The sequence below is a fragment of the Phyllopteryx taeniolatus genome, chromosome 18, assembly GCF_024500385.1.
Source record: "Phyllopteryx taeniolatus isolate TA_2022b chromosome 18, UOR_Ptae_1.2, whole genome shotgun sequence".
Taxonomy (NCBI): Eukaryota; Metazoa; Chordata; class Actinopteri; order Syngnathiformes; family Syngnathidae; genus Phyllopteryx; species Phyllopteryx taeniolatus.
Window position 1 is genome coordinate 14590565 of NC_084519.1, and position 23881 is coordinate 14614445.

Genomic DNA, 23881 nt, shown 5'->3' on the forward strand with positions numbered 1-23881 from the left:
GCGGGCGCTATGTTGCTGGCTACAAAGGCGCACACGTCGTTTTGTTTTTTTTCCCCCTGACATTTCACTCAAGCCATCGCCACTTCAGCAGCATTATGTGTAAAAGGGGCTTAAAAAAGAGAGATGCTAATGCTAATGAAGTACTTCATCTTTCTTTTACTTTGTTGAATTGCTCTTTTGAGACTCTTGTTTACGCTAAGTCAATTGTTTAAATCATTAAATCAACAGATCCAATCAGAAAAGACGAATATTGAAGGCTTGCACTTAACGTTTTGCACTCGCTGAAGTGCAATAAGACATGACGCCCTTCACGACTCGAGAGGCGCCGAGTGAGCAAAATCACACGCATAATTTGGCTTCATTACGCAGCGGAGCACAGCAATGAATTCATATTTGATTTGATTTTTTTAAAATAACATGCAGAGCATTTATTTCACTGGATTGTGTCACTTCCTTGAGGCGTTTTACATTTGAACTGTATTTTGCTGTCATAATATGCATTTACTCGATGGTGGGGAAAACTATTATACGCAAAAAAATTTAAACCAAAATAATTTTTGGGTTTTTTTTTTCTGGATAAAGAAACAACAAAAATTGAGATACATGGTATAGAATGAAGAATGAAAAAAATATTTTTAACACATACTACACTGACCTGCCACTTCACTGAAAAAAAAGAAAATGAAGGTAACAAATCAAAAGGTAATAAAGATATCTTAAAAAATAATGTAACTAAACATTATAAAGGTTAAAGCAATATTTAACATAAATCCAACTTTACAAAAAAGGTTGTTGTTGTTTTATTATGAAATACTCTAAAATATTGGTAAAAAGTAATATTCATCTTTTAAAATGAAAACTAAACAATTAATACTACTAATAACACAAAACCAAAGGTTAAAAGATGAAATAACTACAAACATTTTGGAAAATTCAAAGAACTTCCTTTCTAGCGATCGTTGTAAAAGGCAGAATTTATGCTACATCTCTAATATTGGGATCACATTGGATTGTGCAAGTGTAGCTAATGAAGCAGCCTCTTTTTTTATTTATTTTTTTTTTCTTTTAAATCTGCCCGCATAGTAACATCTGCTAACATTTGCTACTACATCGCTGATGCAAACACGAGCTTTGCGAACACATAAAAAAAATACATCTCACGCGGCCTCATGCTTTACGAGGCACTTTTGGCGCCGCTTCACTTCTTCTATTTTTTTTTTAAACCACGGCACACAACCCGAGGCCAAACTGGCGGCGACCAATCCAAGAACACACATGAAGTTTCGTCACCATGTCTCGCTAATGTTTTACTAACCGCTGTCGGGTGCCCAGAAACACCAGCACTCAAAACAGCTGTTTATACAATCAATAGAGTGTCCTGTGATAATAACGAGGCAGCAAAATGTCAATGAATGGCCGTTGCTTTGTAAAACTCATTAATGCGCATCAGTGGACCCTACCATTTCGGCGAGGCAGGCGGACAATTCCATTGTGGCTTTAACAGCAAAAACAGACATCGACAAAAGTACAAAATATTTGTATGTTAGCCAGCAGGCTACTACCTGTTCACGGAGACTGTACCATTTGGAGTCTGGAGCCGGGGGACACTTCCGTTCAGACTCAAAGATTGATAATCCAAAATAAATTTCACTAGCGTGAGTGTCTGTATCTTAGCTCGCAAGCTGACCTTCTTGTTTGTAAAAAAAAAAAAAAAAAAAAAAAAAGATTAAACCATTTACATTCTGGGGCACTTCCACCTCAGATGGGAAAAATAGTAAATAAATTCCATCAAAATAAGAAAACCTAATTAAAATAATACGAGTAATCGAAGGAGACTGTACCATCTGCGTTCTGGGGCAGTTCCATTGTAACTCAGACTGCAAAAGTAGTAAAAATTCAACGAAAACAAGGGAAACTAAAATGCTACAGCACCATATTAGCGTTTGCCTGTCCGTATGTTAGCTAGCAGGCTATTTCTTGGTTCATTAAGAATGGGAAGACGACTCTAGCATTTGCATTTTGTAACGGGGAAAGCTTCTATTGCTAGTCAAATGGAAAAAATTGAAAATAAATTCCACAAAGAAACAAACAAAAGTCAATCACGAATCCAGTGTTTGCTCATATTTACTATTTACTTCCGAGTTTGTAAAACATGAGGAGTAAATGGTCGGGACAGTACCATTTGCGGTCAGGGGGGAGTTCTTTTGCAAATCAAATGGCAAAATAGCAAAAGAAATTCCTCTTTCTGCACTTTTAGCCCAATTTCCCCTTAGTATTTACCAGGTTCTTCCGTAAAGTTTCGCCTAAATCCATCCTCTCCCTCGTCATACCTTTGTGCTTGGCGGAGGTAATAACGACCACAAAAATGCCCTGAGGCGGCACGACTGTAATTTGCTGAGCAAAGCGCCAACGGGGGCCATCGGCTAATAGGATAAATGACTCCGGTTGGACCTCGAAATGAATTCCTCCGGCCAAGCCGAATTCACATCCGACGAGGACGGATTACCCTCAGAGACAAACAGGGGAAGAACTGTACTGTACTCTGCATACGGCAAAAGTACTCACACTTTGTATTTTACTACATGTACAGATAATTGGGTAGATAAAAAAAAAAGCCTCAGGTAAAAGTAGAAGTACTGATTCAACTCATTAACTGTAAAAAAAAAAAAAAAAAAAGACATTTTACTTGTATATTGTGCCTGTCGGGCAGTAACCAAATCTATTAACTCTATTGGACCTTGTACTGCCTGAGAAATGTTGTAAAACTCCGCCTCTTCTTCACTTCGCGGGAGCCGTGCGGCGTTACGTCACCTCAAGATTGAAAGTCTGGATTGTCTTCTTTCGACAATAGTTGAGTGAAAATAAGCTAAGTGTGTTGTTAAAAAAGGGTTTCACTGTATTGCTTCACTGCAGAAGGAACTGTTCAGCCACAAAGGTAAGCGCGTGCAGATTCATCTCCGCCTTTCCCGTAGCTTAGTCAGCTCATCGTTTTATAAATTGCATCACTCATGGTTCGAAGATTCAAACAACTCCCTTAAATAAGGCCACAGAAGGGCAATATCTTGCTTGTCCGATTAATGATATCGCTCCCGGGTTCACGTTCCTCCGTGTCACTGCTAACCCTCCATTTTTCCACAAAATCATTTTTTTTTTTTTTTACCTTTTTTTCATCTAGTCACCTGCGGACGTTGAAAAAAGTAACCAGCCTATTTTGACAAAGTAAGGTGCATAAAGTTTTCAAATGCAGGGAGTTTAAGTCAAAAGTCGTCTGAAAAGTCAATAAATACGCAAGTGGCGATAGTCGCAAAAATCTACTTCAGTACAGTGACATAGAGTGCCCATTTGTGGTGATGCTCGTGAAAGCATCAGCAAGAAGTGAGGGGTGGCGTGGGTTGATAAATCATGCTAAATATGGAGGCCAGCTTATGATAATACCATCACTGGAGTCAACATGACGACTAAATATAGGAAGTTGCCCCACAAACAAAACAAACAAACAAAACATGCTTATGATATAACACTCTGTTTAACATATTCATAAGAGTTGGAGGCTGAGTTCCTAATATTGTGACTCTCTTTGTGCAGCTATGGTATTAATATGATGCTGGGCAAGCTACAAACATTCAATTAATAGCACATAAATGAACATTATTGCATTGTACTGGGGTCCAAAGTGCACTTATTGTGAGGGGTCCAGTCATTGTTTACATCAGCACACTTAAAACAATGCAAGCCGAGCACTGGATGTGCTTGGGAATTCACAATAAATCCCAATTATGGCTAATCAATATTTCATGTAGATTAATTGCAAACGCAATGCAAATGTCGATTGAGTCTAACTTCCTTAAGTGTCTTTAATGGATGGGACCAGCTGCATCCATATAACATGTAATAATAATAATCATCATAATAATAATAATAATAACAATACTACTAATACTAATAATAATATACAAGTTGTGTTTTGTGTTCTGTCTCAGCGCCTGCGCACAACGTTTAAATCCATTCATTGATACCATGACAAGTGAGTGGCTCGCGTCCGTGCTGGTGGCCGACAGACGAGCGCCGAGAGGCGGCCGCTGGCTGGCTTACCTCCGCTCGCGGCTCCGCTGGTGCTCGCTTCCCTGCCCCGGCCGACAAGCTCCGCCACCCGCGGCTTCGGTTCGTCTCTCCGCCCGCCCGCCCGTCGCTCCGTCCTCCTTTCCGAGGCGGTCCTTATCCAGCAAAGAAGACGCGCTGCTGGCGCATAGTTGTCCAAGTAGGCTCGGAGGAGGGTGGCTAAAAGGTGAGCTCGGTCGTCGGTGTTGCGGGTCACCGACGGCGGCGGACCGTGCGGCGAAGGAAGGCTGTCGAAGACTGGAGGAAGACTAGTGGCACGGCACGTAGAAGACACTTTACTCCGGAGCAAGCTCCTCCCCCTGATTGTGCGCGTGTGCTCCGGCCACACACCGGCGCGACAGCACCTCCCGCAGGACATTTAGTGGAAGTGCAGGAGTGCCGCTGGGCCAAATGAAAAGAAGGTTCTTTGGATGATGCACTCACTGTATGCAAAACAAGTGTCTACCGACTTCGTTTTAGTGTGGATTCCGATGAAAAAGATTTTTGGTGAAAATGATCAAAGTTTGGGCGACATTTTTTGTGATTTTTGGAGGGGACGGGGGTGTCATTTTGGGTGATTTTTTTTTTGGAGGGGTGTGACAATTTGGGGTGGTTGGGGTTTAGCGGTGACATTTTTGGGTCAACATTTTTGGCCTTATTTTTTGGGGTCAAACTTTTTTACATTTTTTGTGAGATTTTGATAACTTTTAAGTCCTATTTTTGGGTGACATTTTTTGTGACAATAGTTTTTTATAACATCGGGATGTAATTTTTTCCTGACTTTGTTTTTGGTGACATTTTTTGTCATGATTTTTGGTAATTTTTTTTCTGGAACATTTTTGGCTATTTGAGGAAATTTTGCTAACAATTTTTGATGCCGACGTTTTGGGGACATTTTTTGTGACCATTTTTCGGTACAATGTTGGTACGCAATTGTTTGACTTTTTGGTCAACAGTTTTGGTTCATTTTTTTGGTCATAATTTTTGGTACATGTTTTATAGCAACATTTTGGCAAATATTTGGTGAAATTTTGTAACTTTTTCAGTCAACATTTTTGGTGAATTTGTTTGTCATAGTTTTTAGTAAAATTTTTTGCAGTAAAATTTCGGGACATTTTTGGTGACATTTTGTCAACAATATTACAGCCAATCTTTTGTTAACATTTTTGGTCATTTTTTCGTGACAATTGTTTTTTTTGGGTTGCATTTTTCAGCTACTGTTTCGGTCAACATTTTTGTTTGGTTTCATTCTTTTGTGTTGTGGATTATTGGCTGTCCAAATCGTCCTTGCTTTCATACCGATTTGGATTCTGATGGGTTCCGGTGTTTGTAATTCAGGTGGCAGTAGAATCCAGAAGGGACAGACAGTGTTTAAAAAGGCGTCGTCCTATCTGCGAGAGACTTAAAATATCACGCTTGGCTGCATGCAAATGAAGGCAGAGGCACGCCAAAAAGGCAACTTCAGTAGAACGCTCCACACATCCCATCCTGCAGGAAAATGTTCCAGTCCAGCAGATAGTCGGCCTTCTTATCGGCGATCTATTTTCTCTCATTTTTCTGCAGCCGTGTGCTTAATTGACTGGCGGAGGGCACCAGGATTCCCATGAGCTAAAATTATTTGAATTCCATATTGCATTTGTAGTGTACAGTATGTATTTAGTCACAATTTCTTTGTCATAATTTGTCATGAAATTTTCTGTCCATGATTTTAAGGTGACAATTTTGGTCACAATTTGTTTTACCTTTGTGTCACAATTTTTTTCACAATTTGAGGAGACTTTTTTTGGGGGGGGGGGGGGGTCACATTTTGATGACAATTTCTTGTGAAGATTGGAGCTCTTCAAATTTTCATGAAATTTCCTGTGAAATGTCGTAGCAAGACCACGAAAGTGGCGTGCAAAGGCTCGCTGACCTCATGACCTCAAGCTGCGGTCAAAGGTCCACTCTCACTTCGTCAAAGTACTTCCTACTTATGTGGTCCTTAAGCATTATAGACAGGACGGATGATGGAAATGGAGGTCTTAAGGTGGTGGAATTACACACAAAAACAACATTTATGCTGTCAGACAGTACGTCTGCGTTGATCCATTATCTCTGTCTGGAAATGAAACGGCATTGATTCACTCTCAACTGTCGCCACTGAGCTTCTCTTTCTTCTTCTTTTTTTTTTTTTTTTTTTTTGAAGGTTAATTGCTTGCTATTATGCTCAGATTCTTCCTCCAAGGAAAGTAAGACTATTCCTGCGCAATAATACAGCAGTGGGTTTTTACATAGGATGAAAACTGACATTAAACCTTTATTACATTATTTGGAGATTGTTATTTTGCCATTGTTTTTTGTTTTTTTGGGGTGGTGGGTTTTGAGGATAATTTTGGGTGATTTTTTTGGGGGGGGGTCACAATTTTTGGAGACATTTTTGTGAGATTTTTTTTCTTATCACAATTTCAGGGGACTTTTTTGTTTGAATTGTTTTTTACTATTTTTTGGTTACTTTTTTGGTCAAAATTTTTGAGATTTTTGGGAGGGTAAAATAAAAACATTTTGGTCATAATTGTTGCGTCAGACCAACAAAAAAAATGTTACATTATTGTAGACGTGGTGATTTTTATTTTATTTAGGTGACATATTTTGGCAATTATTTTGTTGCAAATTATTGGGGAAATTTTGGGGTTTTAAAAAAACATTTCGGTCACAACTTCTGGTAACATTTCTAAATTTACATCACAATTTCCGGTGGCCATTTTTGTCCACTACTTTTGAAGATTTGTGACTTTTTTTGGCTCCAATTTGATGGTGACATTTTTTGTCACAATTTCTGGTGAACATTTTTTGGGCCATAATTTGTGTTGACCATTTTAGTTGATATTTTCTTGGTAACATTTTATGGTGATATTTTTGCCAACTTTTTTTCTAATAATTTTTGGCAACAATTTTGGGTGACATATTTTGGTCACCGTTTTTTGAGACTTTTTTCTATTTTACTATTATTTTTTTAAATAACATAATAATATATTATTATTACTATTTTATTTTTTTAAATGATTGTTGTTGTTATTATGCTATTTTTCAGTTGCAGGCATGCATCGTTTTGTGGCCTGAAGGCATGTTACAGGATGGCCGTTACATAACAACGTAGCATCAGATGACACGAGATGACACACACATGCGGTATGTACACGTATGAGCCCCTCGGGAGTTTGTATTACGCAATTAGGCGTGCGGTATTCCCATCAAACAAGGTCACGTGTCGCCCACGGTCATATAAACATACAGCGTATAACATAAAAGTTGATGTCCACACAAGAGCGGCCGGTCGCGGGACGGCGCCGATGAAACATTTTATTGCCACGTTAAGCCCTTGACAAACGAGCGACATAAAAAGGAGCTTGTGGAGCAGCACAAAAACCTGCTGTACACTCAAGCTCTCATTTCATAAGAAAAGTGCATCACTTTGGTTGTAAAGCTACCAAAAAAGATGCTGGCTAAAGATCATGTTTGGTGATGTTGATTTGGTCTTATTTTTGGGGGACACATTTTTGGGACGCATTTTTGGGGGAATTTTTTTGCTGATTATTTTGACAGTCTTTTGTTAATTTTTTGGGTGTAAATGTGAACATGTTCACTATATTTGGTGGTCATTTATGGGACTTTTTCTGGTAACAATATTTTAGTTCACATTTTGTGACATTTTGGGGTCACAATTGATTTGATATTTATTTATTGATTTTATAATTTTTGGCCGCCATTTTGGTGACTATTATATTTGCAATATATTTGTTGACAATCTTTGGTGATTTTTTTTGGGGGGGTGGGAGTCACAATTTTTGGTGACTTTTTTTTTACGATTTTTTCCGTGCTCTCTCCTGGCAACAATATTTGTGTTCACATTTTTGGTCACAATTGTATGGTGAATTTTTTTGCTCATATTTTTGGGGAGGAGACAGTTTGTTTTAGTGAGAAGTTTTCGGTCACAATCGTTGGTGATATCTTTGGTTAAAAAAAATTATGACATTTTTTGTTCACAATTTTTGGGGGACATTTTAGTGACGTTTCCTGATAACAATATTTTTGTTCACAATCTTTTTGACTTTTTGGTTTACAATCATTTGTTGACATTTTTTGCCCACAATTTTTGGGTGAGCGTTTTTTTTGTTCTATAGTTTTTGGTGACATTTTGGTGACTTTTACTGGTAACAATATTTTTGTTCACTATCGTTTTATGACTTATGGTCACAATTTTGGGGTGACAGTTTTTTTGTGGGGAGGAAGTTTTTTGGTCACCGTGTTTAGTGATATTTTTTGGTTTGCAGTTTTTGGTGGCATTTTTTTGCTCACAATTTAGGGTGACATTTTGGTAACTTCCTGCTGACAGGAAGCTTTGTTCACTATTGTGACATTTGATGGTCACAATTGGTGAGTGACATTTTTCGCTCACAATTATGGTGTGAAAGATTTTTTTTTTTGTTGAGAGTTTTTTTAATATATATTAATATATATATATATATATATATTTTTCCATCAACAATTTTTGGTGACATTTTTTCACTCATAATTTTTGGGGTGAAATTTTGGTAACTCTTCCTGGTGGCAATATATTTGTTCACATTTTTGGTGATTATTTTTTTTTTTTATATGCTGACATTCATTGTAATTGAATAAATCATTATGCACATGATCAAAGAGTGAGCCAAACCTCATACAGTGGTTCACACTGTAAACATTCTAGGCTTGTATCTGAGCCCCCTCTAGTGTTGAAAGATAATAAAAGCAACTTTAAAAAAAATTAAATACAAAGTTGACCAGCTGCATAATGACATACTGTATACATTACATAATATTCTTTCTAGAGCCCCGATTGGACAATATGTGGCACGTACGCCTAAAGAGAATTAGTGCTTATTCAGCATCCTTGAAAAAACAACAGTGGCCATCATTTGTGTGTGTGTGTGTGTGTGTTGCCCTCAGACGAGTTGATTGTTGCATCTTGAAGGTCTCCACATATCCGGATAAAATTGCAGATCTGAGATTAACCCCCCCCCCCCCACACACACACACACACACACGCATTTTGGGTCAGTTTCCATGCGTCTTCAAGCAGGGCTTCCCAAAGAATATAATAAAATGGAAAGACCTACAATTATTACAATAAATATTAAATCCTTAATCTCATCCCTTATTTTTAAATCCGGGTAAAAATCGAGATTGGGCAAGTAGATTACAGCGGAAAATAGAAAATGGATGGATTTATTTTGGATGTGTGCGTAAAATGTTGTTTTTGTTTTCTTTAAATCCTCCGGCTGTGCAACATTGTTTGGATTTTGACTCGATAAAGATTTATCAATCTCGTCTCAAAATAAGTACATAACTATTTCAGATTACACAAAAATAAAGAGAAACAACAAAGGATCCAAAACAAATTGGAATATATCGATATGGATTACATTTGACATTCATAATCATTTATTTCATTTGGTTAAATTAGTCCTCCCTATTTTCTAAAATTTGTCCTGTGATTTTGTACTAGTTGTAGTGCAGCAGTACATTTTGTCCACACGATGGCGCTCAAGTATTTCACTAATCGTGGCTGTCCAATGGAAAAACGTTGGAGTGTAGCTCCTGTTTTATTTTTACAGTATGATGAGTCATTCTGTTTTTATGTACGCAAGTGATTGTCTGCAAAATTGAAAATGCATGTACAATAGAGCAGCAGAAACTACTATTTGTCCATAAACACTACTGTACAGACAAAATCAAAAAGATATGAAGGAAAAATGCATGTTAATTTGCTTATATTTTATTTTTTTCTTACTTGAAACATTTTTAAGTGGCCAAAATTGGGTGTTATGTGCATTAACGTAATTAGTCATTCAAATGTGATATACAAGTATAAGCAGTAGTCAAAAAGAAACTTTAATTACTGTATGTATTCCACAATTTGATGAAAATATAAATGTAGCAGAGGATAAATATGTATTTTAATTCTGATCCTTGTGTAACTTACATTTAATACATGCTCAGAGAAAAAAAAAAACCACACCAATCGCAGTTCACAATTTTATTTACGGAATAATAAATTTGGACAAAACACTAGAATCTTTTTTTTTCAGTTTTTCTTTTCTTTTTTTTTTTTTTAAACGATACACTCAGAACATCTGAGGCAGATATCCCACCATGCACCACCAAAGACACCCTTCCCTACCTCCAGGACTAAACATTAGCACCGAATCAGCACCAACTTAAATCAAAAAGGAAGCTCTGTCTACAAAAAAAAAAAAAAAAAAGGTAAAATAAAATACAACTAGCTTCTTGACTTGTAGAGGGGGAGAATTTTTGTTTTAAAGCTGATTAAACCCAACCATTGCTTCTAGTCAACCTTACAGCATTCATGGACGCATGCCAATAATAATAATTTTTTAATTATTTTTTTTAAAATACAAATTCAAGTAACATGGAGAATACTGTCACCGTGTGAAGAGGGAGAGTGGCGGCGGGAATTCTGGCACACAAGCTGGCTGCCCAGCGTGAGACAAGCGCGTCCTGTGTCAAAAGAAAACAAACAACAAAAAAGAACCTGCAATGTAGTACTTTTTAAATATATAGATTTATACTTTTATTCATTTATATAATATATATATATATATATAACTGTTTGATTTAAATAAACGCTGCGCTTTTCTTTTTCTAAAGACTTTAAATAGAAAATTTCAAACGATGGCCACACGTCAAGTGCACGACGCCACGAAATGGCGGTGGAAGATTTCGTAACAGGAAGCAGTTTCTCGGGTTGCAAAATTAGGGGAATTTTCAAAATTGGGTTTAACGTGAATTTATGGGAATAAATGGAAATATAGTGGAATCCCACATTTGAAAAGTTCGGTATCTGCAAATTTGCTCATTCAAAGATCTTTGTCGGGGACCCGTTTTTTTTTTGTGCAGTCCAAAACAAAAATATTACTACTTACAAAATGACTCAGGCAATTATAATATTGGGCTAGTAAAATGTTTACTTTTTACCCTTGAATATAAAATTATTTCATTAAATTACCCTTAATTTCCAGATAATTCCCAGGGGGGGGGAATAATAAATCAAATTTGGAATAGTTTCATAATTGCCCAGTTTAACCCATTCAAACTTATTGGAAATTTGAGTTATTTATGGGTGGCAGTCAAAACAAATCATTTTAAAATACATTTTTAAAAAAATTATCAATTATTAGAGTTGCAGCGCTCATACTTATTTCAACAACTGTAAAGTATATTCAAGTTCGTTATTAAGAGTCAAATTCTAAATGTATTCCCGATAATTCCCCTAAATTTATGTTCATTCCCATGGAAAGTTTCCAACTTGGAAAACCCCCAGAATTTTGCCACCCAAAAGTTCCAAATTGAAAATGGCGGCACACACATCAAGTGGATGATGCTGCCAAACGGTGGCGGCACCATTTCGTGTTTTAGCGAAAGATTCTGGGAGATTCAGAAAGCTGAGGAGATACAACAAAAAATTATTATTATTATTATTACTTTTTTTTTTTTTAAATCCCAGAAATGATGAGGAATCCCGTTGTCAGTGTGTCCCTTCATGCTTGCCGCAGTGTCAAAAATGTGTCTAATCGTTACGAACACCACATCAAAGCAAAACCGTTTTTTTTTTGTTTGTTTTTTTAAAGCAGATGTTGCTACATTATTATTTGTGGGTCAGCTCCCGATGTTCATCATGCCAGGCTTGGAGGTTGGTTTTTTTTTTTCCCCTGTGAAAATGCTGAGGGGGGAAAAGGAGAAAAAAAAAAAAAAGCAATAACCTGGCTAAACTACAGCTGCGGTCCGTCCGCTTGTGCTTGTGCTCAGCTGAACAAGTGCTCCTCTTCCATGTTCACGTCGGGTACCATCTGCTCCGGCTCCCCCCGCCCACCCGGCGGCGCCCCGAGCGGGGACGCGGCGGCCGCGTCGAACCACGGGTGCTGGAGGATCTCGCGCGAGGTGAGGCGCTCGGAGGGCTCGCGGCGCAAAATGGCGCGGATCAGGCACTTGGCCTTGGGGGTGAGCGTGTCGGGCACGCTGAAGTGGCCGCGGCGGATCTTGCTGAAGAGCGAGCCGGGCTCCACGTCGTGGAAAGGGTAGCGGCCCACCAGGATGGTGTAGAGCATGACGCCCAGGCTCCAGACGTCGGCCGCCTTGCCCGAGTAGCTGCCGCCCGCGTTGAGGATCTCGGGGCTGACGTAGGCCGGGCAGCCGTGTTTGTCGGAGAGCGAGTCGTCGCCGCCCGCCAGGATGTACGTGTCCTCCAGGCTCTCCAGCTTCAGAGCGCTTCTTCACGACGCACCAGGGCACACACAACAACAAGACGTCAGTCAGGAAAACGCCTGGAAATTGATGCCACTTTTCCACCTTCTTATAACATCGAAGCCAAGAGAGTCTACTATACATACTCTGCGCTTGTGTGAGGTGCCCAAACTTGTTGGCATTTCTCTCCCTCATAATCCACGTGACAAGCCTGATGTTTGTCTTCTATTCAAAAGCTGTGCTGATCTCAAATCAAGAGCCACGCAACGTCGCCATCTACTGGCGTCTCTTAGTCATTGCAGTTACGTAACAGCTTGAATTTCACAGACAAGCTGGGCGAGAACCTTTTCACTGCACCGAGATGCAGAGTCAATTAGCAGCAAGATGAAGAGGCAGAGAAGGTCCCCTACTAAGCAGAGAAAATATGTCCTTGGGAGTATTTTTGGATGCTCTGTCTGTATGTTTTGCTGCTCAGTGCTTGTTGAAGAATGAGTTTTTCTGAAAATGGTGTTTAAATACACCAGTTCCTCGGCTTCTGTGTAAAAGGCACCAATGGTCTTCTCCTCAGAAGGAGTAGAGTAAGTTTAAAAAAAAAACTTGTCCTGGCTGCTTAGGACAATACGTCTAAACAGAGTAATACAAGAATGGAATTTACCCCTTTGACGTGATCTGTGTGTGAGAGGGGAAAGTAATTAAAGAGGCACAAGCGGGGTAATAAGCCTTGACGGGAAGTCCTTTTGAAAACAGGAGGAAGCGGGGCGACTAATTCCTCAGGATTATCAACGCTGACATTTGCGCTCGCTTCGATAAAAAGCCAAACGTGTCGGCGCAACGACGGGATTTTATTTTGTTAAAAGTGGGCCGAGATAAGAATTGCTGATTGCCTGCTCCCCAATGTCTCACTCACACACACACACACACACAAACCATAACAGCTTGTGTTTGCTCTGTAAAGCTCACAAGGAGCCGCTAGGATACCCTGGAGTGCTGTTAAATAACAAGCGCTTTTAAGCCAGATGAGGATGTGTGAGGTCCTTCTTAAACATTGCGTGGAAGGAAAATGCCCCTCCTCCCCGAAAGAAATCGAGTTTAAGGTACAATTTTGGCATCGCTAATTTCCCAGCACGACCGAGGTAATCCGCCGTTTCTAAAGCGGGAGAACTTGCTTTGTTTCCCGCCGCCATTGTGCCTAATAAGATTATTTCCATCAACGCCCGTGTGGAGGAAATCCCAACCAAAATTAAAAAGTGTCGACATCTTACAAATACACGCGTGTAAGTACAATTATGTCGCGGCGCATTTGAGTGACTCAATGCCAGCGTGCAGAATCAATTTGAATATTAACCACTCGTCCACTTAACCGGACGAGGACGCAGGAAACGGATGCAGAGGCCGACCTCCCGCATCTACCTAGCTAGCCACCTAATTCACTGATCGAACTTCCAACTTGCCTACCTTCTGATCGGCCTCCTGTAGCTTACCTACCCATCACCCTACGAGCCGACTTACCTACAACAGATTCCTACCCATCGACCAACCGACCGACCAACCCGTGCGTATTGTTCGAACTACCTACCAACGGATCGTTCTACGACATAACCTACCTAATGAATGGCAATCCAATCGACCTATCTACCCAGTGACCGATCGACCCACGTTCCGACGGATCCATCAACCCACCAATTTACCGCCTTTTGCCTGCTGTAGCTATTTAGCAATCAAGCTAAGCTACATAACAACCACCCTACAAACCAACTTGCCCACTAACCTACCTACCGATTGACAACCAACCACCTATCGTTTGACCTACCAACCTCTTATATCTAGCAAGCTAGCGACCGACCAACCTCCCTACCAACTGATCCACCGACTGTACCCACCGTAGCGGTTTGTAACTTAATCATTTGTCGTGTAAGTTTTATTGGATTAGAAACGATGTGACACGAATATACCATACTTTAGACACAATTACTAAATGGCCCACATGTTGAGTTTTGAACAGACAACTCACCTGCCCTCGTTCTTGAAGACAAACTTCCTCAGCTTGAGGTCTCGCAGCACCAGGCCGCCGTCGTGGCAGTGCGCCACGGCCGAGACGATCTGGTAGAAGAGGCGGGCGGCCTCGTCCTCGCGCAGCTTCTTGCAGGTGCGCACGAACGAGTGCATGTCGCCATGGCTCCGCTCGAAGAAGGCGTAGGCCCGCGTCTCGCCCAGCAGGACCTCCAGGACCTGGTTGATGTGCTGGTGGCGGCCCAGGGCGAAGTAGGCCGCCAGAGAGTCCTGGTAGCGGCCTACGTCGAACACCTGAGGTGGGCGGGAAACAAAATGGACCGCGTTCGGAAGCCATTTTAGTCAAATCAAAGGTGTAGCGAGTATAGGTCGTCTCCTCTATACCGCCCGCAATGTATCCCACAATGCATCTGGACAAGTCTTAGAAAAGTGGAGTCGCGTTTCTATGATGGTGAAGAATAGTTCTAATTTGTTTCTGTTCGACATTTTTTTTTTAACCATGCAATGTCCTCATAAGAGTTTGAATTGTTTGACTAACTTACTCGAACTATAGGAAACCTCCTCATATTTGCAGTTAGCCCTTTGCTAATTGGCCTAATCGCGGCTGTTTTGGGTGAACGTATCCTCCGTTACTGGCTGGAAAAACTCCCCCGTTTGCCGTTTTGAGCTCATGTCAAAGCCACGCCAAATATCAAAATTCTGCGTGGGCGCCACCTTGCAGCATGTTGGTGCTATGTTAAAGTGAGGGGAAGAGCTTCATTTTGACCAGGCCGTAGCGATGTCTAAAAAAAAACAAAGTGCTTTGCCGCCATCTCGTGGCATACACAAGTAATTCCAAACATTTTTTGGGCGAGCACCCAAAATGTGATCTTATATGCTGACGAGGCGATAAGGCCGAAATAAAAGCGCATCGTATGAGCGATGCGCCGCAGCCCCAGGTTGCACTGCCTCTTTGGTTACCATGGCAACACCCCTCCCTCCTCCTCTTCCTCAGATTGACTTTCAGGTAAGAGTGCTTCCACCGCTGGCAGTCAAGAGGAGAATAACTCCACACGGCTCCGCAGCTTTGAAACCTCCTCGAGACGGCGGGGGGCGCGCGGGACGGATCGGTGGCGGCTTGAGCAGCCATCGATAGCATGTCTTGGCATGGGGGTCGGGGGTCGGACAGTCGGCTGGCGGGCCATTCATGTGTACTTAATGTGACATAACAAACCAAGAAGGTAATCGAACGCATCGTGGATTTTGTATCGGGATCAATTGTGGTCTTTAAATACACACACACACACACACACTTAATTGTAACTAATTGCAGTTTGTACATAAAAAAATAAATAAATAAAAATAAAAATAAATAAAATTTAGATTGACATGGTTGGCAAGGGAAAAGAAGGTAATTGTGTTTTGGGCCTTAACATAATATTAGGGCTACAAGCCTCATTTATTATATTAATAATCAATTAATGGGACAAGAACATCTTTTAAATGTCCATCATTTTTAAAAAAAAACAAGACATTATTTCTAATTGACACTGCAGAAAATGCACAAACATGACTCAGTTACTGGTTTGGTCTGCAAGATCTCTGAAAATAGGCTAAAATGTTGATTATTGCTTTCCAGACGAAAAGTGGATGTTTGTAAATCTCTTATTTTGACTAAACACAAAAGATAATCAGTCAGCTTGCATTGAGGATTACCGAAATGTGATTTACTCTTTAGAGGATGAAATTCCGAGGATCTGGACAATTTGAAGTTAAACAAGGTGTCTAAACGACTAATCGATTATCCAAACATCACTCCGTTAATTTGATACATTGATTCGTCGTCAATTAATCGATCAACTGTTGCAACTCTAAATAATACAAAACAATGCCTCGGCAAAAATAATGCTCTTCCTGACCATCTGAGGGCACCACAGTCCACAACTAACGATTACCGAGCTTGATTTGATGATTTATTTCGCCTTTTGACTGTTTATATGCTCAAGTTGTGTTTACTACTAACGTTCATGTCGATTGTCAAGTTGCACTGCCTCAATAAACCGCGAGAGCTGCTGGCATTAGGGCCCCCCTTTCGCCGAGGCTCAATGCCCCCGTCAAAATATGAGGTGCAGCCGCCCGGCATGATGTAATGCGCCATTGCAAAGCACAACCGCGACAAAAGTGCATCACAACTCAGGCGTCATCTTTAAAAACGACACTTTTTAGATGCAACTCTCGTGTTAGATTGGAACCAATAGTGTGTGTGTGCGTGCGTGCGTGCGTGTGTGTGTGTGTGCGCGCGCGCTTCCTGCTCCATTGTGAACGTTACGTCATAGCGGCCCATTCACTTTTTCCATTAGGCTCTTCTCTCTCTGGCTCTTTGCAATGCAAGCCGATTAATGCGGAGTGCCCGCTGCAGGCGAAACTAAGTCTTTGTGCACCAATGCATGCTGAAATATGAATATTCGTGCAGCTGGGCAGTTTAAAAAATAATAATAATTATATATATATATATATATATATACATATATATTATTATGTGCGTGTGTGTTGGTGCGTGCTCACCTTGCAGACCAGCTCCTCGCCGCTGTGCAGATGGGCGGCCCTGAAGACGTGGTCCCCCTCCAGGGGCTCCAGCAGCAGGTAGTCCCCGATGCGGGAGATACAGTGCGAGGCGTCGGGGGTCTCCGGCGGGCTGGGCGAGCCGAGGTTGGGGCTGAAGCTCTGGGGCGACTCGGCGGCGCTCCTCAGGCAAGATAAATCTTCGAAGTCGTGCGATTTGTGCCGCGATCGTCCATGACGTGAAATGTTAATAGGACGTGACCTCTGTATGTTCATTGGGGGAATGTTGGTGCACGAGCTCCACCGGGATCGGCGACGACGACTCGTTCAGTCCTCTTCGGGGGTCTTCCTTAGCCGGGATACCGCTCGGTTAGCGGGATTCAATGAAATGAAAGAAAACGCAACTTGCGGGACAATAAGAGGCACAAAAAAAAAAAAAAAAAAAAAAGGAAAAGCAGCTGGGTCGACTCGCCTTTGTTGTCCCATTCAGCGTTTACAGCCGGCTAAAAGCGTCCCAATTACCAGTCCCGAAATCCACGGAGAACCTCTTCGAAAATCACTTTAACGTCGCCTTGAGTTGCCTTAAAGCTTTTTTAAACTGCATTCAAATGTTCAAAAAAAAAAAAAAAAAAGTCAATGCATTGGAAGCGAGTTAGCTCAATATGTGTGTTAGCTTATTTTACCGGTGTAAAAAAAAAACAACAAAAAATAGTGGCACGTTTCGTAAAATAGAAACAATAAGTTGAATAAATGCTCGTTAAAGCAGTTTTAAAAAAAAGTAAATAAAGTGTTCCCAGTCGATATCAGGAGGGGGGGGGGGGGAACAAAAAAAAACCACGGTGGTTAGCAGGTGTGGCTAACTAGTAAGCCCCGTGCCAACTAGTAGCAGGTCGGCCGTTGTTCCATCCAATCCACGCGTGGGGATCTTCACGGTGTAGCCCCACCGCCCTGCACGCGACAGGAAAAAGGGAGACGCGGCGGCGGCGGCGGTGAGTGGAAGCAGACGTCGTCGTCGCTTCCAGGTGGAAGGAGCGATGCTGTCGCTTGTCGCGCTGTGACAAGGAAAGGACGGGAGCCGGCTGACTTTCCCCGGGCCTGTCCCTCGATTCAGCAGGGCATCCTCTCCTGTGGCGCCGCGGTGCCTCGTCCGTGGGCTGGAGAGAGGAAAGGTGCGAGGGGGGTAGGGGAAGGGGGGAGAATCCTGGCTGCTCGCTTGCGTGCAGAGTGGAGCTGCACACCGCACACTGACTCCAACCCCGCACGTCACACTCGCGAGCCGGCAGCCTCCTGCCCCGCCTCCGCTGACGTCACCGCGCTCCGGGGTTCCTCATTGGCTCTCGCCGCCCTCCCCCTTTCGTTCCTCAATAGGCAAACGAGGCCAATGCGAGGTCACGTGACACGTGGAATTTGAACGCATCGCGTGCTGGCAAATGAGATTGGGGAGAGGATGGCGAAGGGAAAACGGGACACGAGATGTGTCTCCTCCAGGAACGATGACAGTGGGGGCTGGGGCTGGTGTTCCCCTCTCTCTGGGAATGTCGATAAATATAAATATATCGACCTCATTTCTTGAAGGCTCTGCATCCATCCATGCATTCATTTTCTAAAGTAGCGACTCGTCCTCATTAGGACGGCGGGGTACAGACAGCCCTTAGACTGCTTGCCAGTCAGTGCAGGGAACATACAGACAATCATTCACCGTCATTTGACAGGTTAGAGCAGGGGTGTCCAAACTACAGCCCAGGGGCCATTTGCGGCCCACTGCCCAATTTTGGGGCAGCCCACGCCATATAAAAAAACCAAAATAACATTAAAAATAACATTTGACAGGACTAGTTGGGTGTGGGTGTTGAAAAGTGTTTTTAGATAGCTGTCTTCTTTTACATCCTCCAGAGAGCACAAAGCATTGAGGATGCTGCAAAAAAATGCTAAACTTTTGGCCCTGTTCATGGAATAGTTCACATATTATGTATGTGGACTGTAGTTTCCTTTAGGCGGTGCACAAAGCGTGTGAGAGGGAATTGATGAACCTTAAGAAAAATTGTCGAGTAAGCATGAAGAGTGAACCACAAGTGTACGTGCGAGCAGATGAAATTAACTCCGAGCAGATTGACTGATTAAATGTTTTCTTTCAAACATGCAGTACGAATAAACAAAGAAAGTAAAAATTTAAAAAAAAAAATATATATATATCTATATCTACGACTGAAACACCACGTACTCCCAGTCCAAAAAGGAGAAGATGTAAAACGTATTTAAAAACTGTTGGGCCATCACAGACCTTATCTGGAGCAGGAGATGAGTACTGCAAATATTTGTATACGTAACAACATGACGTGTGTTTCAAGTCAAAGTACGGCTTTAAACAACAGTCAAGTGATTCAACTTACTGAGAAAATATGTAAACATTTTAAACTATTGGAATAATAATGGGAAAGAAACATCAGTGTGCTGCAAATAGTGAAGGTTCACTGTCGATACATTAAAAAAAAAAAAACGTGACAAATATTGATGAGAAACCAGTAAATACTTGCTTTTCTTTAGCTGCCATCAATGTTGATAGTTGATGCTCTCGTATCGAAACGGTATCAATGCAAAACTATTTTGTCTTACCGCTTATGCCTACTGAGTCACAACATCACGACATACGGCGTCTTCGACATTTCTCGCACCTAAAAACATGACTTATAGAGATAAAGATTGTCAATTTGGGCTCAGCCGTGTGAAAACAAGACGCTGGCGCTTGCAAATTGCTTTTGTGCTGCCATGGAAATGCGCGAGCGTCTGTGTGTATGGGACACGATGTGTGAGAATGCATCGTCCACGCTGAGAAAGGGGCACAATACTTTATAAACTAAAAGACCGACTTGGTTCAGCTGGCACAACCAAGTGGAAGGCCACGCTATGTGGCATGTAGAAAAGCGCCAACAATCCTACGACGCTTCCAAAGCTAAGCAATGTGTTTAGTTTAGTTTACAGTGACACTGACGCCGCCTTCCCCACGTCGGCAGGAGCCTCTCATACACCAGTAGCACTCGAAATCCGAGGGTGCGATTATGTCGCTATTATGTCTCCTCACAATGCGGAAGGTCAAGTGGAAAAAAAAAAGTCTTTTTTTTTTTTTTTTTTTTAATGTCACGGCGTTCCGTGGCTTGCGAGATAAGCGACGGCCAAATGACAAACGCGCGCTGTCCTCGTTTGGCCTGTCGTAGAAAAAAAAGAGCTTTCACACAGACACATTCATTCACGCTGCTGCCATGGCAACCCTTCTCCATCCCTCAGGAAATATTATACAGCACCACAACATAAACACACGCACACACAGAGCTCTTATCAAGAGCTACCTGTCACGCATGCTCGGAGGGGAAAATGACGGCGGCGTCAGTCAGTCAACGTGACTCATTTCGGGCCGCGCCCACGCATCACGAGGCGTTCTGCATACACTTCGGAAATAGATTAGCGACTCCTTATGTGGCGCGTATATTATACAGCGGTACTTATTTTTTATCACAACGGTGTGAGTTAGACAGAAAACTTGGGAGTGCAAACAGGAGTGGCGCTCAACGACGGCATCCCTACCTGCAGAATCGTTGCTAATCACCGACGTAGATGCACAACACATCAATACGGTTTTTACCGATTGCAAGAAGATCGATGTGAGAATCCGGTGCGTCCAGAAAGTATTCACAGCGTTTCGCTTTTTCCACATTTCGTTCTTTTACAGCCCTATTTCAAAATGGATTAAGTTCAGTTTTTTTTTTTTTTTCTTCGACTGGTCATCCTTTTCATGTTGGGCATTATAGCACAGTAAATGCAACATAAACCTGCACATGCTTTACTTGTATTTTTGAGGCCGACAGGTTGAATCCTGTAAAAAGAATAAAGGGGCAATGAAAGGCACGTCAACACCTGAATCTCAACTTCCTGGCCACCGCTTCCTGTTTTGTCTGTGGCAACGCACGCTCGCTGGCAGGTGCCAATGGACAAATCCCTCGCCATATACACAATTCTCCCCATGTTGACTTTTTAGGAGCGTATCCAGAGAGACAGCTTGTGCTTTAAAAGTTGATCACATGAAAATCTAGGGCACGCAGGATTGAGGGCAAAGGCAGATAAGAGCGGCCCGGCCGTCGTTCAGTTTTAAAAAAAAAAAAAAAAAAGGGGGAAAAAAAGCCAAATATTTGTTTGATGGAAGCACAAAGGAGGGGCGCCTATGGCCCATTTCAAGGATGAAGCCGCTATTTAAGATAATAATTTGACTGTCGTCTCGAAAGACCTCCGCTGCGGGCCGAATAGCTTGAAGCCTGACAAGGAGGAAAAACAGCATTGGACGGCCTGCGATTACTGTCAACGTTAGCGGCATTAGCACTGACAGCAATAACGCGTTTGCAACATATTTGCCCATCGGAGGCTGGCATGAGTCGGTGTGTTTACCATACGTTAGCGCTTAACAATGCCCGAGGATGCTAGTTCGTAGGAATGTGACGGTTTTTTTTTCTGTGGAACCTATCCTCATCTATTTGCAAAAAAATAAAAAAATAAATCACCTATTCGGGAATGTCTGCATATTTTTGGGCTCTTTCTGTAACACCCTAACCTGGTGTCACAGCCCTGGCTAATAGTAATTGGTGTCAAGGAACTACGTTCAAGTAATACATCTCGACTATTTTGATATTTGTAAGTCGGGGAGGATCTAAGTTTAGCCTGCGATGTTACGGAACGCCGAATGTGTATTAACAATCTGGTGAAAAGACTGTTTATAGCTGACCACATGCGGATGTATGACAATGGATAAATTCGAGTGTCCACTCGAGCAAGAAAATAAATTCTCGGGGGCCTCTGCATGCTCACAGCGACCTTCGGCATTGATCGGATCTGTCTAATCAGTTTACTTTTCGGGCCAATTAGCGCTACTAGCTAGTACACATGCTATCAGACTCAAATGACTTCAGAGTGAGACGGACAGTGCACGGACTGCAGTTCTGACGTGGGAGTTTTATTCCCGCCGCGTGAGACGATATGAGATCCGACAGATGGCTTTCTAGCACCTGTGCAACATGTAGAAGGATGGGGGGGGGGGGGGGGGGGGGTGTAATAAGTGCCACGGTTATGAGGGAGACGCAATCTCCTCGGACGAGAGATCACATCGCACTTTGGAGGCGGCGTAAAACAAGGGAACAATATCAAATGTGATAGGAGAGCAGTGGATGGCATCTTAATGACTCCTTGGCTTTAGATTGCAAATATACAGGCTGTGGTTAAGGTAGGCGGGGTGGGCGAGCAATGCGGCGGCGGATAGTCGACTATAAAAACTTCTGCTCGCACTAAAGCTGGGATTTATTCACCTGGGCCTTTCATAAAGCATTTTCCCAGAGCGAGACAGTGTGCGTTCACATAGCCAATGCGGGTTGCCCTATTAACATAATTAGATGCATCGTCACTGCGACACAGTAGAGCGAGCGGGAAAGAGAGAGAGCAATTGGAGAGAGTGCTAATTTACTGTACTGAGAATGACGCAGTTATTTCAGTTACGGAGCTGGAGGTATTTCACATTTTACCGAAGTGTGTGTCCATGAGAAGTAAGTTCATGCTGCTATTTTGTGTGTGTGCAATTGTTACGTTCGCAAAGTTAAGTTTATGTCATACATAGTCCCTAGGCCTACCTGTTATGTGCTAAATTAGCATGCTATGCTAACTTTGGTGCTATGTTAGCTTAGTGACTGCTACGATTTATGTCTGCAAGAACAGTTCATATCGTATTATAGTCATGGAGTCGTGTTTGATAATATATGTATCGTGGTTAACGTGCCTTATGCAACTGCTGAATGTAACTAATAGAGTAGCTTGTAATCAAACTTAGTTACTTTTAAAATCAAGTAAACAGTAACGTAACAAATGTATGTTTTAAAGGAGTAATCAGGTGACGTTTTCAAGGTAACTGCGGCGACACTGGTGGCAGATCACGCTTTACGCTCAGTATATCGGAACATTAGAAGCACAACAGTCGAGCCAAGATTTATTCGCCTGTGCCATTGCGACGCATTTTGCTGAAGTGTGCTTATTCTCCCAAAATGTGCACATGCCTCTGGCACCTAAACGTCTTTTGGCTGAGACTGCATCATGACAGCCAAAGTGAGGCGCTCGTCTTGCAGCCGGGCTCGTCTTTTCTGAGTCAGACTTCCAGAGGTGTGAACGCCCGTCTGTCTGCTGCACTCTCGCGTGGCCTCCTGCCAGAGCTCTAATTTAAGCTGCAAGCAGTCTGCTGAAAAGAAGGAGATGTGGTGGTGGGAAGGGGGGATAGAGATGGGGGGGGGGGGGGTTGTTTGAGCCCAGGCAGAACCCCGGAGTGGAGTGGATGGCTGTTAAGCTCATCAATGGACGGATGAGTCATCGCCAGTGCAGTCTCTTACTGTACACTTCGTATATTCAGTGTTTGCACTGTCACCTTAGCCCAGGAACTGTATGCACGAACGGAGTACGTGTACGAGAATCTATGTGCGTGTGCGTGCGCGTGCGTTTGGGTTCATCAAACCTGTGAAGCAACTATTTCCACATCCGCCTAATTCTCAAAGGTCAGAAGCTTTCAGACTGCTGGCTGCGCCTTGCATCCGATTTCCATTTGGGCCACTTTCACTTTCAAACCACCCACCTTCCTGCCTTGCGCACACTCCTACAGATCTTCATTACCGCTTAGCGGGGGAGGGGGGGGGGAACTCCAACTAGTAGACGGGAAATAAAGTGTTGTTTGAGGTCTCGTTATGGTAATTAAAAAGAATTACTGCCACTGAGAGGACTGGAGTGGAACGGGATCAAGCTCCGCGGCTCCCTGTCCAAACCTTTTCGAGTCTTAAAGACCACCATAGTTCTTGTGATTCGAGGAAAGCAGCTGTTTAACAATCCACAGTATGTGTGTTTCCCATTAGCATACACAAATGAGGCAAAATCACTGGCC

The 23881-nt window shown here is 42.3% G+C and overlaps 2 protein-coding genes across 8 annotated transcripts in view; both read right to left on the reverse strand.

The window, feature by feature from the left end:
• LOC133468682 (kelch-like protein 29) overlaps positions 1-4379 on the reverse strand; it is a 162451-nt gene extending 158072 nt beyond the window's left edge. For 2 of the 6 annotated variants that reach the window (XM_061754877.1, XM_061754878.1), the window contains exon 1: positions 4093-4379. The gene's annotated coding sequence lies outside the window, so the exon portion shown is untranslated. Of the gene's footprint in view, positions 1-1460; positions 1692-4092 lie in introns of those variants that run through there. The other 4 variants (XM_061754882.1, XM_061754881.1, XM_061754879.1 and 1 more) reach the window with 2 other exon arrangements.
• A 5759-nt stretch (positions 4380-10138) lies between these two features.
• Positions 10139-18235, reverse strand: trib2 (tribbles pseudokinase 2). Of its 2 annotated transcripts, XM_061754389.1 has the most exons (4): positions 16933-18235; positions 14390-14682; positions 11898-12405; positions 10139-10635 (listed from the first exon to the last, which is right to left on the reverse strand). In XM_061754389.1, the coding sequence occupies exons 1-3, from the start codon at positions 17203-17205 to the stop codon at positions 11940-11942; spliced, it is 1032 nt and encodes a 343-aa protein (XP_061610373.1). In that variant the 5' UTR covers positions 17206-18235; the 3' UTR covers positions 10139-10635; positions 11898-11939. The 2 variants fall into 2 exon arrangements, with proteins under 2 accessions (XP_061610373.1, XP_061610372.1); XM_061754388.1 differs by having other exon boundaries at positions 10139-12405; positions 16933-18234.
• Positions 18236-23881: the final 5646 nt, after the last annotated feature.

Coding starts and splice junctions, on each gene's coding strand:
- trib2 (XM_061754389.1), bottom strand. CDS start 17,205: ATGAACATACAGAGGTCACGTCCTATTAACATTTCACGTCATGGACGA. Junction 14,683..16,932: donor GCGAGGAGCTGGTCTGCAAG/GTGAGCACGCAC, acceptor CGCCCACCTCAG/GTGTTCGACGTAGGCCGCTA. Junction 12,406..14,389: donor GTCTTCAAGAACGAGGGCAG/GTGAGTTGTCTG, acceptor TGCGTCGTGAAG/AAGCGCTCTGAAGCTGGAGA.